The sequence below is a fragment of the Fukomys damarensis genome, unplaced genomic scaffold (assembly GCF_012274545.1).
Source record: "Fukomys damarensis isolate Sample0158 unplaced genomic scaffold, DMR_v1.0_HiC HiC_scaffold_9, whole genome shotgun sequence".
NCBI classification, from domain to species: domain Eukaryota; kingdom Metazoa; phylum Chordata; class Mammalia; order Rodentia; family Bathyergidae; genus Fukomys; species Fukomys damarensis.
This window is the reverse complement of record NW_022900921.1, coordinates 14,286,333-14,299,696: the sequence shown is the minus strand read 5'-3', so window position 1 is coordinate 14,299,696 and position 13,364 is coordinate 14,286,333. Positions and strand designations below refer to the sequence as shown.

The 13,364-nt window shown below is 40.6% G+C and overlaps 1 protein-coding gene across 3 annotated transcripts in view; it reads left to right on the top strand.

The window, feature by feature from the left end:
- The first annotated feature begins 7 nt into the window (after positions 1 to 7).
- Positions 8 to 13,364, top strand: part of Gabrb2 (gamma-aminobutyric acid type A receptor subunit beta2) — a 210,596-nt gene continuing 197,239 nt past the window's right edge. For 2 of the 3 annotated variants that reach the window (XM_010622247.1, XM_010622249.1), the window contains exons 1-4: positions 340 to 407; positions 973 to 1,200; positions 1,327 to 1,418; positions 2,347 to 2,414. In XM_010622247.1, coding sequence (XP_010620549.1) covers positions 1,124 to 1,200; positions 1,327 to 1,418; positions 2,347 to 2,414 — 237 coding nt within the window. In that variant the 5' untranslated portion in view covers positions 340 to 407; positions 973 to 1,123. Of the gene's footprint in view, positions 296 to 339; positions 408 to 972; positions 1,201 to 1,326; positions 1,419 to 2,346; positions 2,415 to 13,364 lie in introns of those variants that run through there. The other variant, XM_033761617.1, reaches the window with a different exon arrangement.

Genomic DNA, 13,364 nt, shown 5'->3' with positions numbered 1-13,364 from the left:
GGGGCCGCGTGGGGCCCGACCCTGGCGCTTCCCCGGCTCCACCTGCCCTACCCACGCCCCAGAGCAGCCCGCACCTGTGCTTGGCGCTTTCTGCAGCGGCCCTCAGGCCCTCGCGTCCCACCTCCGCCCTTCCGAACCCCACCCTGCCTCTGATCATTTCCCAGTGCAGAGCCCGAGCAGGACCCAGAGACTGCCTTGCCTTTCTGCTCCCCTAGCCCCCTCCTCCGCCTGCTATAAATATCTGGGACTAGCGGGTCAGGAACGTCACACGGCGAGAAACCAGGACCCTGAGGAGGTTTTCTTCTGTGGGAATAGGGGGAAAGGGGAGGGGGAGGAGGGGGAGGAGAAGGAGGAGGAGGAGATGGTTGTGGTGGCGGCGCTGGAGGTGGTGGAGGGAGAAAATCGCTGTGAGTAGTGAAGAGAAGCTTGCACCTTTTCTCGTAGGAAAGACTGGGCATCATTTTATTCTTTCTGCTTTCCCTTTCTTCCTTCACCCCCTTTCTTATTCCCCACCCCCTGCCCCAAATCCAGCAGGCTGCTGGGCACTCCTACACCCCCGCTCGCCTCAGGCAGGGGCTGCTGCTCGCCAAGGAAATAAAGTTCAAACTCCTCACGCCGTCAGCTGGCCGAGACCTAAATGGGCTTCCAGCACTGCTCTTCCTCACCCCACACCTGCTCGCCCCAAATTCTTAATATGGTTTTGCATATTTAAGAAGACACACACACACACACACACACACACGCACACACACGCGCGCACATGCACACGCCAAAAAACCACAACCCGCGAGGTGCAAAACTGCCGCCTGCAACTACTAAAACTTACCAGATGCTGTAGTTGTTTTTGAATCTTAACAAAAGGACAAGAAAGATTTTACTCGGGATGTTCCTGTGGGGTGACTTTTTATATTACCTAAACATGCATACATTCTACATATCCTTTTCCCCTTTAATTTTCTTTTTTTAAACAAGGAAATCTACTTGGTCCCCGGCAGCCGCGGCTGCCCCTTTGATGTTTTGGTACGTCGCGCGCATGCGCCTCACATTAGAATTACTGCACTGGGCAGACTAAGTTGGATCACCTCTCTTCAGTGAAACCCGAACCCCATCAAAAACTAAAGGGATGTGGAGAGTCCGGAAGAGGGGCTACTTTGGGATTTGGTCATTTCCCTTGATCATCGCCGCTGTCTGTGCGCAAAGGTAAGTGTCTTTTTACTTTCTCTCTTGAAGAGCCCTGTCTGCATACCTTTGGGAGCAGAGAAGCTAAAGATGCCCTGTGTGCTTGCTTCCCCATTGATGGCTGTTTACTGTCATTTCTTTCTCCAGTGTCAATGACCCTAGTAATATGTCGCTGGTGAAAGAGACGGTGGATAGACTGCTGAAAGGCTATGACATTCGTCTGAGACCAGATTTTGGAGGTAATGGAGTTGTCTTGCAAATAAGAACCAGCCCAGCTGTAGCCGAAGCTGAGCTGTCTTTTGGGCTTTGTGTGCGGTTTCTTCGCTCTCCCGGGTTGTGGGTGCATGCGATGTATTGAATGTCTCCCTATTTTTCCACGTTGAGGAGCTGATCCAAACTTAAGCTGGCTTGTTTCTAGCGAGCTCTCGAGAGGCTTGGCAGTCACAAATCATTTTGTTTGACTGGCTTTGTTGAGATACAAGCCTCTTAAGTTTAGTTAGTGGTGTGCCTACAGAACGTGCCTCCTCGTGAACATTTTAGAGGACAAGATGTGCAGGCAATTGGTTGAGAGATAGCATTAACCCCCTGTGCCCGCCTACTTTGGAAGAGTTCCTTTGCCCTGGTTTAGGTGACTCCTCTCAGGATACTATCCTGTCCTTCAAGCCTCAGCATGGGGTGAGAAGGCAGGAGGGCTGGAGGTGGGTGGGAAGAAGACAGTCTTGCTGCACTCCTGCTACGCTTATGTGCCCATTTAATTTTTCTCAATTCTTATGGAATTGAAGGAGTTAAAACGAACCCATAGAAGGGGGTTGGGACAGAATGAGGAGGAGGGGGTTAGTGAGAATATGTATACAAATCCCATGGGCTAGAAAGACTTTTGTGCTTCTGAGGTGTGTGTGTGTGTGTGTGTGTGTGTGTGTGTATTCACACGCTGAGACTTCTTACATGTGTGCAGAGAGCTGGGTGCCCTGGCCATCACCACATGTGTGTGTATGTTCAATGGGGCAATTCCTAGAAGAGCAAGTGCCTGAAGGAGCAGGGAAGTGCAGAGTTCAAGGATCAGCAGGGGCAGAAGTGTGAGGTGGGGAGACCCCCAAGCCTAGGGTCCACGCTTGCTGTAATGGATAAGTTCTGAGAAGTCACGTGGCTGACCATCTTGGCTTGCAGGTCCCCCTGTGGCTGTGGGAATGAACATTGACATCGCCAGCATCGATATGGTTTCTGAAGTAAATATGGTGAGTTGCTGAGGTCTGTGGCTGTGTCTCTGCAGACTTTTATTCGGGGACAAAGAAGAGAGAGCCAGCCAGCCATCCTGGGTGGGGCACGCCTGACCGTGTGTGAAGTGGAGGCAAGGGTCAGTGATTTGGCTTTGGAATTTTGTGTTCCAGGTTATAGAGTTGGCTCTTGTTCCCAACAATTTTTCCCACCTGGTTCTCTTACTGGGGTGGTGGTGTAGAGTGAGTAACTTGTATCACATGTTCACTTGTAAAGTGTGGTCACATGCTGCAGACCCTCCATAAAATCTACACTTTAAGACTATAGAAAATTCATTTTATCAAGTGATTTTTTGGGGGGTTAGGGAGAAGGAGAAAGATTTTTATTTAAGAGAAAATTGAACAGAACATAACCTGGTAACTACATTTTAACAAGGCCGAATAAATGACTCAGGGGTATTGATGCCCACTTGTTGCTTTTGGAAATCGCCTCTTTATACTCTAAGGCAAGCTCCCTCCACATCACGTGAGTAGAAATCTCCTTTAACACTTTTTGGTTACCAAAACGAATAAAATTAGACATGGCTCCCAATTTCCAAAAGGCAACTCAGTCTCCTGTGTCGTCTCTGGTCATTTTTGTGTCCCAATCCTGCACAGTTTATTGATAGCTGCACGCTGGTTGCGACCTCCTTATACTTGGGGCAAGTGCTAATAGAATCCCCAACTAGGAAGCACTTGTGGGGGGTTTGCTTCGTGCAGGAGCGCCCCCTGCTGCCTATATTGGATCATTGCAGACATGCATGACAATGACGAGTATCCAGGATTTCCCCGCTTGGAGCATTTCTCCAGGGACTTTTCCACTCCTTGTTGTTAAAGTTTTCTATTTGGAAAAGTCCCGCGATTAAACCACCACCTAATATTAGGTGTCCAGTGTTCCTTTCAATCCTGATAGTTTATGGCACTTTTCAGTACCATTCTATCTAAAAAGTAAGTGATAAATTAAAGATCGGAGCTTATGTAAACTTCTGTGCAAATGCTTCCGACTAAGCCATTAGGACTTAAAAGTTAGGACAATAGCAATGACTCAAGAAGGCCATAGCACTGTGTTCAGGATGTGCTCTGAACGTCACACAAGTTTCCATATTCCCACAGTTCAAAGAGGGAGCTCACATAACCACCATAACCCCCATCGGTGGTAATGTAGAGGTATCTCAAGATTCTTAAGAATTTTATGAAAATTCAACTATTTCATTAATGTTTAATGATATGAATCTTCTTGTATTCTAAGTATTTGCAAAATTTCTGTTGTCACATATGGTGTAAATATAGACTAAAGCCCATGGTTTAGCCTCTGTGCAAAATGATTCAGAACAATACGTTATGAGTTTACCCCATGTGGATCGTATTTCTCCCTTAATAAGATAATTTCTCTGGTAAACATTGGCTTTTATGGAGTTTGAGAGATCTTTCACTAGTTTATACTTAGAATTGCCACAGAAATACGGACAGATATCCTAATGTGTGTGCCTCCAAAGTCCCAAGTACTTGTATTTAAATTGTGTTTCTAAAAACAAAATGATACTGAAATCAAGAGTGGCTCTTTGTTTTCTGCATGTGGTTGAAACAGACTTTTTTCCTTTGCAGTTTTCTTCCTTTGCATTCTTTTCTTTCTCTCAATTTTTATTTCACTCCTTGCTTCTTTGCTGCTTACTTATTCAGACCATCACAAATATGCCATTTTGTGGAAATGAATTGAGACAATCGTGAGGTGACGAGAGTTTACTCCAGTAGCTTAGCTAAGAACTTAAACATATTACATCAAACGTTTTTCGGGAGGTAGAGGTTTTGTTCTCGTAAGTTCTACTAATTTTTCTCTGCATGCAACATTTTGGAGCGGTATCTGAGGTGGATACAAATGGCAAGACCTGCTAGTCAAAATATAGATCCATCTAAGGCAAGGTGTCAGTATTTAACTCTATTCACTGTTGCTGAAAAATCATGGGATGTTGAAAGTGCAAAAATAAATTGTCAGGTTGTAAATGGGACAGCACTGCAGTATTAATGATTAGAACCAAGTGTTAAAAATTCCAAGCCAGATTTCTTTCTTAGCCTCAAGTAAACATACCTGGGTCTGTCCAGCCACATTTTGACTTGTTGAAAAATTAACATTTATATAATCTAGCGATGTGAGTGATCATAAATGACTCCTCCACAGAATTTTTTCATTGTATATGTTATCATTAATTTGTTTTTAAATATGTATTTGTTGTGAAGCAACAGATGAATAATTCTATCCTTAGTGCCTAAATAAAAGAAGGCGTTTTGTTTTATTTTCCCTCATTGTCATGTCTGAAAGTGTTAGAATCTTTTAGTTAGAATCATTTCCCAAAAATGGTTCGTTGGATGTTTAAGTGAAATCTGAATAACACATGCATTTCTCCCTCATTGTATGTGGTGGAGTGGGTAATTGTAACTTTTGCTATTACAGCACGTCTTCCTTTGAAGAACTGTAGGAAATAGACCATTTAAATTGTCATCGACTCACTTGTACTGAAGGAATAAATGTCCCTGTCAGTGTGATGCTCCTTATAAATGGCAGTGATGGAAAGATTCTCACAGAATCAGGAGTCTTGCATACTAGTTCTACTTGTGAAGCTCAGTCATACTGCGATGTTCACGCCCAGAGTGGGCTCAGTTTTCTTGCCTGCTGAATTAGAGTAGTGGCCCGATTTTACGTATGTCAGGTGGCTACCAGAAGTAATAAAATTAAATCTGTAAATGACTTGGTGCTCTGTGAACACAATTCAGTGAACACTGATGACCAGGCTAGCACTCCCAAAATCCAGCATCCACTCCCTTTGCTGCCTAAATGTGCTTGTGTTGGTAGTGTACCTCATTAGGTCTCCATCTGCTCATGCTTGAAGTCAGAAGGGACAGGTTGACGTTAACTCAAAATCACATGTGTCTCCAGTTTGGTTGGTAATACAGATCTTTTCGTTATGAAGAAGTTTCAGGAAAAATTGAGCCTTTAGTAAAACAGGAGGAAAATGCAGAATTCCTAAACGGCATAGAATTGTGAGTTCTTAGGAAAGCGGTGATGGAGTCTGAGCATTGAGGACGCTATCCAGGTGCTGTCACTCAGCGGAGAATCTTTGGGAGAATATGATCTCATTTAGAATGCTCCTGAGCAGTAGCTTGGCTTCGGAATGAAATATATTTAGATGCCTTGGTTAAATTGGCAGGAATCTTTTTGTTAAGATTGTTTGATGAGAAGTGCATTTTAAGATTCAAATTTGGCTCTGAGGATTAGGGACTGAAATAGCTTTCTCTTCATTTAAAGCAGATTCTTCTCCCTCTTGAAGCAATGTATTTGCCAACCAAAGAGCGAAGCAATATTTCACTTTTGAGGAAAGAATTCTAGTAAACACATACACAAATTACCTTTTTATGGAATGGCAAGTGGAGACATCCTGCCATTTTTTTAAAAAACAGATGTTTCTTGCATCACCAGCTGCAGCGTTTAAAATTCCACTCAACAAATACTTAGCAGCCACTATGAGCCAGGATGTGTGAGGCCTTATAGACAGCAGTGAACAAGATCAGCCTGTCCCCGACCTCATGAAACTGAAAATCTAGATGGTTTCCTCCTAAATCCCACCCCATGTTCTTACTATTCTTCTGTTTAGCTTAAGTCTTACGGTTTCTCTAAAACCATTTCTGAGCAGCCCGGTAGGAGTCGAGTGTCTCTCGCCTGTTCATTCCTTTGTCACTTATTAATTTCACCATTTATTTGGTATTCAGTATTTCAGGTTACAGTTACTGTGTCTTCTAATGTGTTTGAAAATTACATTTAGACAAGTCATAGTGTCACCTCCAGTATGGGAATGTAATGAATATTTAGTGAAGAATTTCACAGCTGTAATTTATTATTATTTACTACACACTGTTCTATCTATGTGGGGAAATAAAGCATAGAATCATAGTCCTCAATTTCAAGACATTCACCACTTAGGACAAAATTGTGATGTCAGAAGTGTTTTGAACAGGACATATACGGAACATAGAATCAGCTATTAATGCATTACCAAGAAATTAGATTGGTGTTGAAGAAGGTTATGGGCCTGTGGGCACATGTTTCAAGAAGAGAAAAATGTTGTATCGCAGGATATGACCCTGGAAAATAAACGGTACTGATGGTTTGCAGTTAGCTTTAAGAGGCTCCTTGGAGTGAGAACGGGGAGCTGTCAGAGAGAATTGGTGTTGAAGTCCCAGGGATTAAATTTCAAAGTGTGATTGCCGAGGAGTTTTAATTTATCCCCCCAAAGATGCAGGGACCCATGAAAGGATGTCACGGAACAGATTTACCGTTCCGGAAGATGTTTCAGTGATGCGGCAGGCGGACGGGAATGGAGTCAGACCCAGGGTTGGCGATGAGCTGTAACCTACCAAGAGGATCTAGGCAGCGTGCACGAACTGCTTACAGGAGAAGTAATGAAGTCACAGTATTTACAGAGTGGAAGCGGCAGTGCTGAATGAGTCCCGCCTTTCTCATTGTGTTGTTCTTAAAACAGCAAAGGCAGAAGCAGCAGTGGGAGCTGCAAGCGTAAAGAATGTAGGCCCTGAGTTCAGTTTGGGAAATGTTGATTTATTTTCTAAGCACATGGAATCTCCAAGTGGCAGATAACCAACCAGGAGCTGATGGGAAAATACAAGTCTGCCACTGAGACAGAGAGCATGAATAGAGAGGTGGACTTGGACACATTGTCAGCATCTAAGTTGATGCTTACAACAGACGATGTGTAGAGATGAAATGAAAAAAAAAAAAGTGAGAGAATAGCTGAAAATGGAGACCTGGTGAGCATTTATAATTTAACTGCAAAGGAAATGGCAAAGGAGTCCACAAAAGAGATTGTAAGTAGCCAAGTAGCAAGCAGAGTTGGTGTGAGAACCTCTGGAGAAATGACATATTCGAAGCTGATACACACATGAGAGTCATAAAGGGAAGGAAACGGTCACCTGTCTCTGAGGCTGTGGGAATCCCTATGATACAAGAGCAAAATAAAAGATAGATAAAAGGAACCAGGAAGGCAGTTCTTCCACAAATGGGAAGGGAAATGATTGATGGAACGTTGGGGAGGGGAAAGCAGGAGGGAACGTGGAAAGAATGAAGGTTTGTTATGTACACGCACCAACTCCCCACGAGAAATGTAAATATCGTGTACTGCAAAGGTGTGCTAATACAACTTAAAATTTTCACATAAGTTCAGGAGTAGGATTAGTATTTGCAGACTTCATTTTTGAAAAGTTTAGATCTGAAAAGGGGGAGGAGAAAATGTTGAAAGGAGGAACATATGTATGTAATTTGGAGGAGAAATACAGTCTGGGGAGTGAATTGAACATTTCAAGTGAGAGAGAAAGGGCAGGAAGCTAAAGGGTCCCTTGCCTGAAGCCCAGCTTGCTCCCTGTGATGCTTTCTGTTGAGTCAGAGGAGATCACAAGTGGCTGCTGTGGAGAAGGAGCAAGTGAGGTTCCTGAGGAAGCCTGCAGAGAGGCGAACGCAAAGGACCCCCGAGGACCATAGGCAGGCTTAGCTGTGCGCACAGCGCCCTGGGAAGCTCTGCTACCCAACGCCGGCAGCTTCACCTTTCCCTCCTCCTATTTCTGCTGTCTCCTGTTTCTCTTCCACTTGTATAGTATTCAGCAATCTTCATAATCGCCATCGTTAGTCACCGTAGTAAAATACAGCAATGATAGCTGATCGTCAAGTACATAATTTACGCACATACACTATTAATGCCGGCATCCTAGTCAAAACTCCTGCAATAACTGAAGTCGTTACAATCCACTTATGAACAGCAGGGGACCCTGCGGCCCAGAGAGGTTAAGAGACTTGTTCACGGCCTCACGGGTGGCAGGTAACTGTCTTGGAGTCCCTCATTCCCAGCATTTGGTTATGTTGTACTTTAAAATATAGCACAGCTTCATATATATAATTGTAGTTCCGTTTTTATTTTTTTAAGTTTTTAAAAGGGGGAAGATCAAATTTTAAAAAATCGTTTATTGCTGCTGTTGTTCTTTCCCTTTTCTATAAAACATCCTCATTTTGTTAAAATGATTCCTTCAAGTGAGTGCTTTATTCGGTGCATATTAAATAGAAGATGTAGTTCCTGTCCTTGAGAAACTTACATTTTATGTGTATTGAGCACATTTAAACGACGCAATAAAGGAAGATTTATGTAAGACTTTGCAAAGTTGAGGATATTGGCTGTGTCAGAATTTCTTGCATTGTGAATGGGGCCCATTTGTTAACTTGTCTGATAATTTTTCTACTGCTTCAGCGAAATCTTTCAGATAACCATCAAGGTCAATTATTTATGATAATCAGTTGTCATAAAATGTTGCCTACTATAACCTTGAGAACTTTAAGTTGTTTTTGTGGCTTCAGCTGGGGGCATGTCCTACGTGACAACATTGTTCTTGTTCATTTTTTTCTTCCTCTGTTCTTGAGACTTCTTTTCCAACTGAAGATTTTTTTTCTCATTGAGAACAAGTATCTGCCTTCTGAGGTGTTCCTACAAATAAATCTCTAAAGTGTCCTGTTTGCTTCTCTTTCCTTGTATTTTCTCTGTTCTGCTGTCTAATGCAACTGTAGTTCCTTATAAGGATTACACCTTTAGAAAACTTACTTCATCTGCTTTTGAACAATGATGCCACCACCCCTCGTGGAAGGCTGTCTTGTACACTGTAAAGTGTTTCACAACGTCTCTGGCTTCTACTCACTGGATGAATAGTGAGTGCCCCAGAAGTTTCAATATCAAAAATACCTCTAGAAATGATCAACTATTTTCCTTGAGAATCACTGGGGTAAAGAGTGGGATTGTGCTTTTGTTTTCAAAGAAGTAAAGAAAAAGAGCTGTTTTTACTAAGTAATGGTTTTGTGCTTAAGCACGGATTTCATTTATATTTAGTTGTGCATGGTGAGAAAAAGAATACTAATAAACATTCACATTCTCATCACTTTATTAAAAAAGTATTCTAATTTAATTAAAATCATAAAAACTTTAAAAAATATTTTAATTTATTTTAATAAAAAGTATTTTAATTTTTCTTTATTATATGGTGGTTCTTGTGTATTTTATTTAAATTTTGCATAATGTACTTAGTTATTGTATCAATAAAATATACTGTTTTTTAGTTTAACTGATGATTTATTTTTACAGTTTTAATATTTAAAAATGCATATCAGTAGTACTGCCATTGCAAACATGTATTTATTTTTTACGTTCTTTCTGTGATGTTATATAACTCTGCAAACATATAAATGTTTTGGTAATTTCATTTTTATTCATTTATGTTATAAGAAAAGGATTCTTAGTCATTTTATACTTCATTAGCCATAATTCTAGCTACAGATTATTTGAGAATAAGATGCAAATCTGTGTTGTAAGTTTTGTATGTTAATTTGACTCATCTATGCAGCTGTTCTCCACACCATTTGTCTCCTGACTTTACTCAGTTTTTCCAAAATAACTACATTTTGGGTGATATAAAAATACATTGAAGCTGACCATTAAAAGGGGAAGAAGAGTTACGAGTTATGGTTATGAGTTTTAAAAGACACAAAAGATATTTATGTTGCTTCTGTTTTTGTATTTTGTTTGGAAAATGCATATTTTATTGCACAAGGGGGGAAATGGGTTTAGATTAGCCTGTCACAATTTATATGGGAAAATATGGCAGATTTGCTGGACCCATGGGCTTTTGCTGGAGGTGTCATTTTGTTAACCTTCTATCTGCATCTCCACTGCCAAGTCTCATTTTCTTACCCTGTAATTTGGCTCCCTCTGCCCATTTTCTTGCCAACAGATCTTAACTTAGACGTAATTCTTTGGGCAATGAAATAAATTCTTGCCTAACACAATTGCGACAATTAAATTAATGAAAAATTTTCAGGTTCATCTTTAAAACTTACAGCTTAGAAAAGCAATGCGTGTGCAGGTCATGGAGGAAGATCAGAGGTTTTAGTTTCATTGTTTCCATGCATCCCTGGTGCTAAACACATGCATACACACTCAGCAAAGGTGGACTGGATTTGTAGGAGTAGTTGAGGGTCTGTTGTATGTCAGACTACCCGGAAACACTGGTCAAGTGCTAGCTGAACTGGCAATGTGACAATTTGGCTGTATTGAAGGTGGTTTCACGATAAGTCTTACAGAAGGAGGAAGCTCCTGCGTAGAATCTAGAACCTGGAAGAATTCATCTTAATTGCCTAAGAGGGGAAGTGAAGGGAAGATGGCTGCAAAAGTATCTTGGATAGTGGAACAGGAAAATGATACATTTCTCAGGCAAAGAAGTTGGGTTAAAATATTCAGAATGACATTTTTAGTATAATTGTCAATCTTTTCTGTGCAATTCTCATCTTGTCTATGCTTAGAACATGATTTAGCAAGTCAACCATGGGGTTCAGAATTCTGTATTTTGAGAGGTCTGTGGATAACTCTGGGGTAGGTGCTTTGGGACTGGAGGTCCCAACTTTAAAAACGCTAGTTTATAGTGAAGTTAGAAGTGAATTTTATCACTAATATATGGATGGACAACAAATGATCAGTCTCTAGTTGTACTAAGGGCTTTTGCAGTAATAAAAATCCAAAGGTACTGAGTGGGTGGGATTTGCATCGAAAGATTTTATGGAAGAGGTAGAGCTCAAACTGAGCAAGAAAAAACTGCCTAATGTGATTAAGTGGAACATAAGGAGAATATCCGTAGGAGAATAAAATGGACGTGGATGATACAAAGAAAGCCATTGCAGGTTAGCAATAATATGTTGAAATGACAAAAATGTATTACTGTCTCACCTAATGCTCACAAATGTCCTACAACCTCAGAAATAGTATTGCCATTTACAAATCTGGAAAGTAAGGATGAGAGAGGCCATATACTTTCTTCAATTTCACAGTGTGTAAGTAAGCACCATATGTAGGTGAAGATGAATTGTGTATAACCTCAAGGGGTGTGCAGAACAGAAAAATACTATAATATAAAAACTCTGAGGCCTCCTCACAATGAAGAAAGATGAAATTAGAGGATACTTACTAAGGCTGAACATGAGAAAGATGAAAAACATTTTCAGTTTAGTAAGTCCATTTAGAATATTTACACTCATTTTACTGATTATATGCATACATACACACACACACACACACACATATATATATATATATTTGATGAAAATATGCATCATTTCATATTTAGGAAGTTTGAATAAAGCTTCTGTAATGGAGAAAGGAGTTTCTAACAGTGGTCCTGTGGATGAATAGGAAGTAACTACTTCAGTTAGTTAATTTCAGATGTCTGAAAAAATGAGGAAATATTGACATTTTATTAGATACTTTAGGATAATATGATTTTAGTCTCCCTTTCCTGTGTTAAAAATGGTTATTTGGTTTATGTAACAGTCATGGTAGTTCCTTTATATTTTTATGTCAAAAAATGCTACTGAAATCACTTTTTAAAAAAAATTATTGCTATATTCTAGATATACAATACAATTATATCCATCTTTGGAATCTTGTGCCTTTATAAGACATATCTTTGTTCTTATTTTTTCCTCATAAAATCACTTCTTATACATTATTTGTGTCTGCCTCACTATACTGAGTGAAGTAATGTGCTTAAACGTAAGACCTGAGTTGTTAGCATCTTGGGTTTGCTAACTTAAAGATCAATGATTATCCAATAGATGCAAGAGCATTAAATAAAAAACATTTAAATCTTTCTTCGTATTTGTGCTACTGGGAATTGAACTCAGGATATTGTGCTTGTGAAGCAGGGCTAGTACCACTGAGCTCAATTCCCAGCAAAGAAAGTTTAAATCTTTATCTATAGACATTTATATAATACTTGTGAGTCATGGTTCTATTACTATGACAAAATACCTGAGATATTCAACTTAAAAAGAAGAAAGGTTTACTTTGGCTCCCAGATTCAGTCCATGATCACTTGGTGATACAGAATGGCAAGTGGACAGCAGGTGGCAGATGAGTGCTGCTTTCCATAGAGCAGGCAGGAAACAAAAGGAAAGAGGAAGAAACAGGACCCAGTGTTCCAGTGTGCTCTTCAGGAGCATGACCTCAGTGATCTAATGTCCTGCTAGGTCCCACTTCCTAAAAGTCCTCACCTCTCAAGAGTGTCACAGGGGCTGGAGATCAAGCGTTCTCTGTATGGGCCTTTAAGGGATGTTTCAGAAACAAACTATAGCATCTCTCTTGTAATGAAATAAGTAGTCTCCAAAAGTCACTATTCACTGTGCTACTTTAATTTTAATTTAGATACAAATAATGTTTCACTTCCCTTCCCTGTCCCTCCCTCTACCCTTTGTCAATCTCTTGCTCCCCTTTCCATTTGCAAATAAAATGGCTTTATCTTGTTATTTCACCACTTCCTCAGATCATTAACACTTGATATTCCAGTTAGGTAGAAATTTGCCGTTTAATAGAACTTCTTTTCTTTAATTCAGTTGCTTTAGTCAAAGGTAGCAAAAATTATAAATATCTATTGCCTTCAGAATTTGCAGACTACAGCAGAATGCCTTTTATTTATGTTTTCATTTTAAGAGTAGCTACGTTTCTTGGGCTCTGGTTTTCCATTTAGCTGTTGTGTGCAGTACATGGGAGGAAGGAGCTGACTCTACTTACTGCTTACTGATGCTCCTAGACTCCAGTGAGAGACCGACAGAGACCTGGAGAAGGAAGTGGCCAGAGAGGAGGGAACAATGAACAACTGGAGCTCATGGCCTGGAGGGCTGTGTGGCATGTCTTTGGTATTTGAGAAGAGGATGGTCTCTTTTATGTGTTTTGTTTAGTATAAAAAATATTAGGAGCACACAACAAGGCTGTGCCCTGTATGAATGTGAGCATAATCAGAAGTTGGTGATTCTCTCTCTCCCTCTCTCCCCCTCTCCCTCTCTCCCCC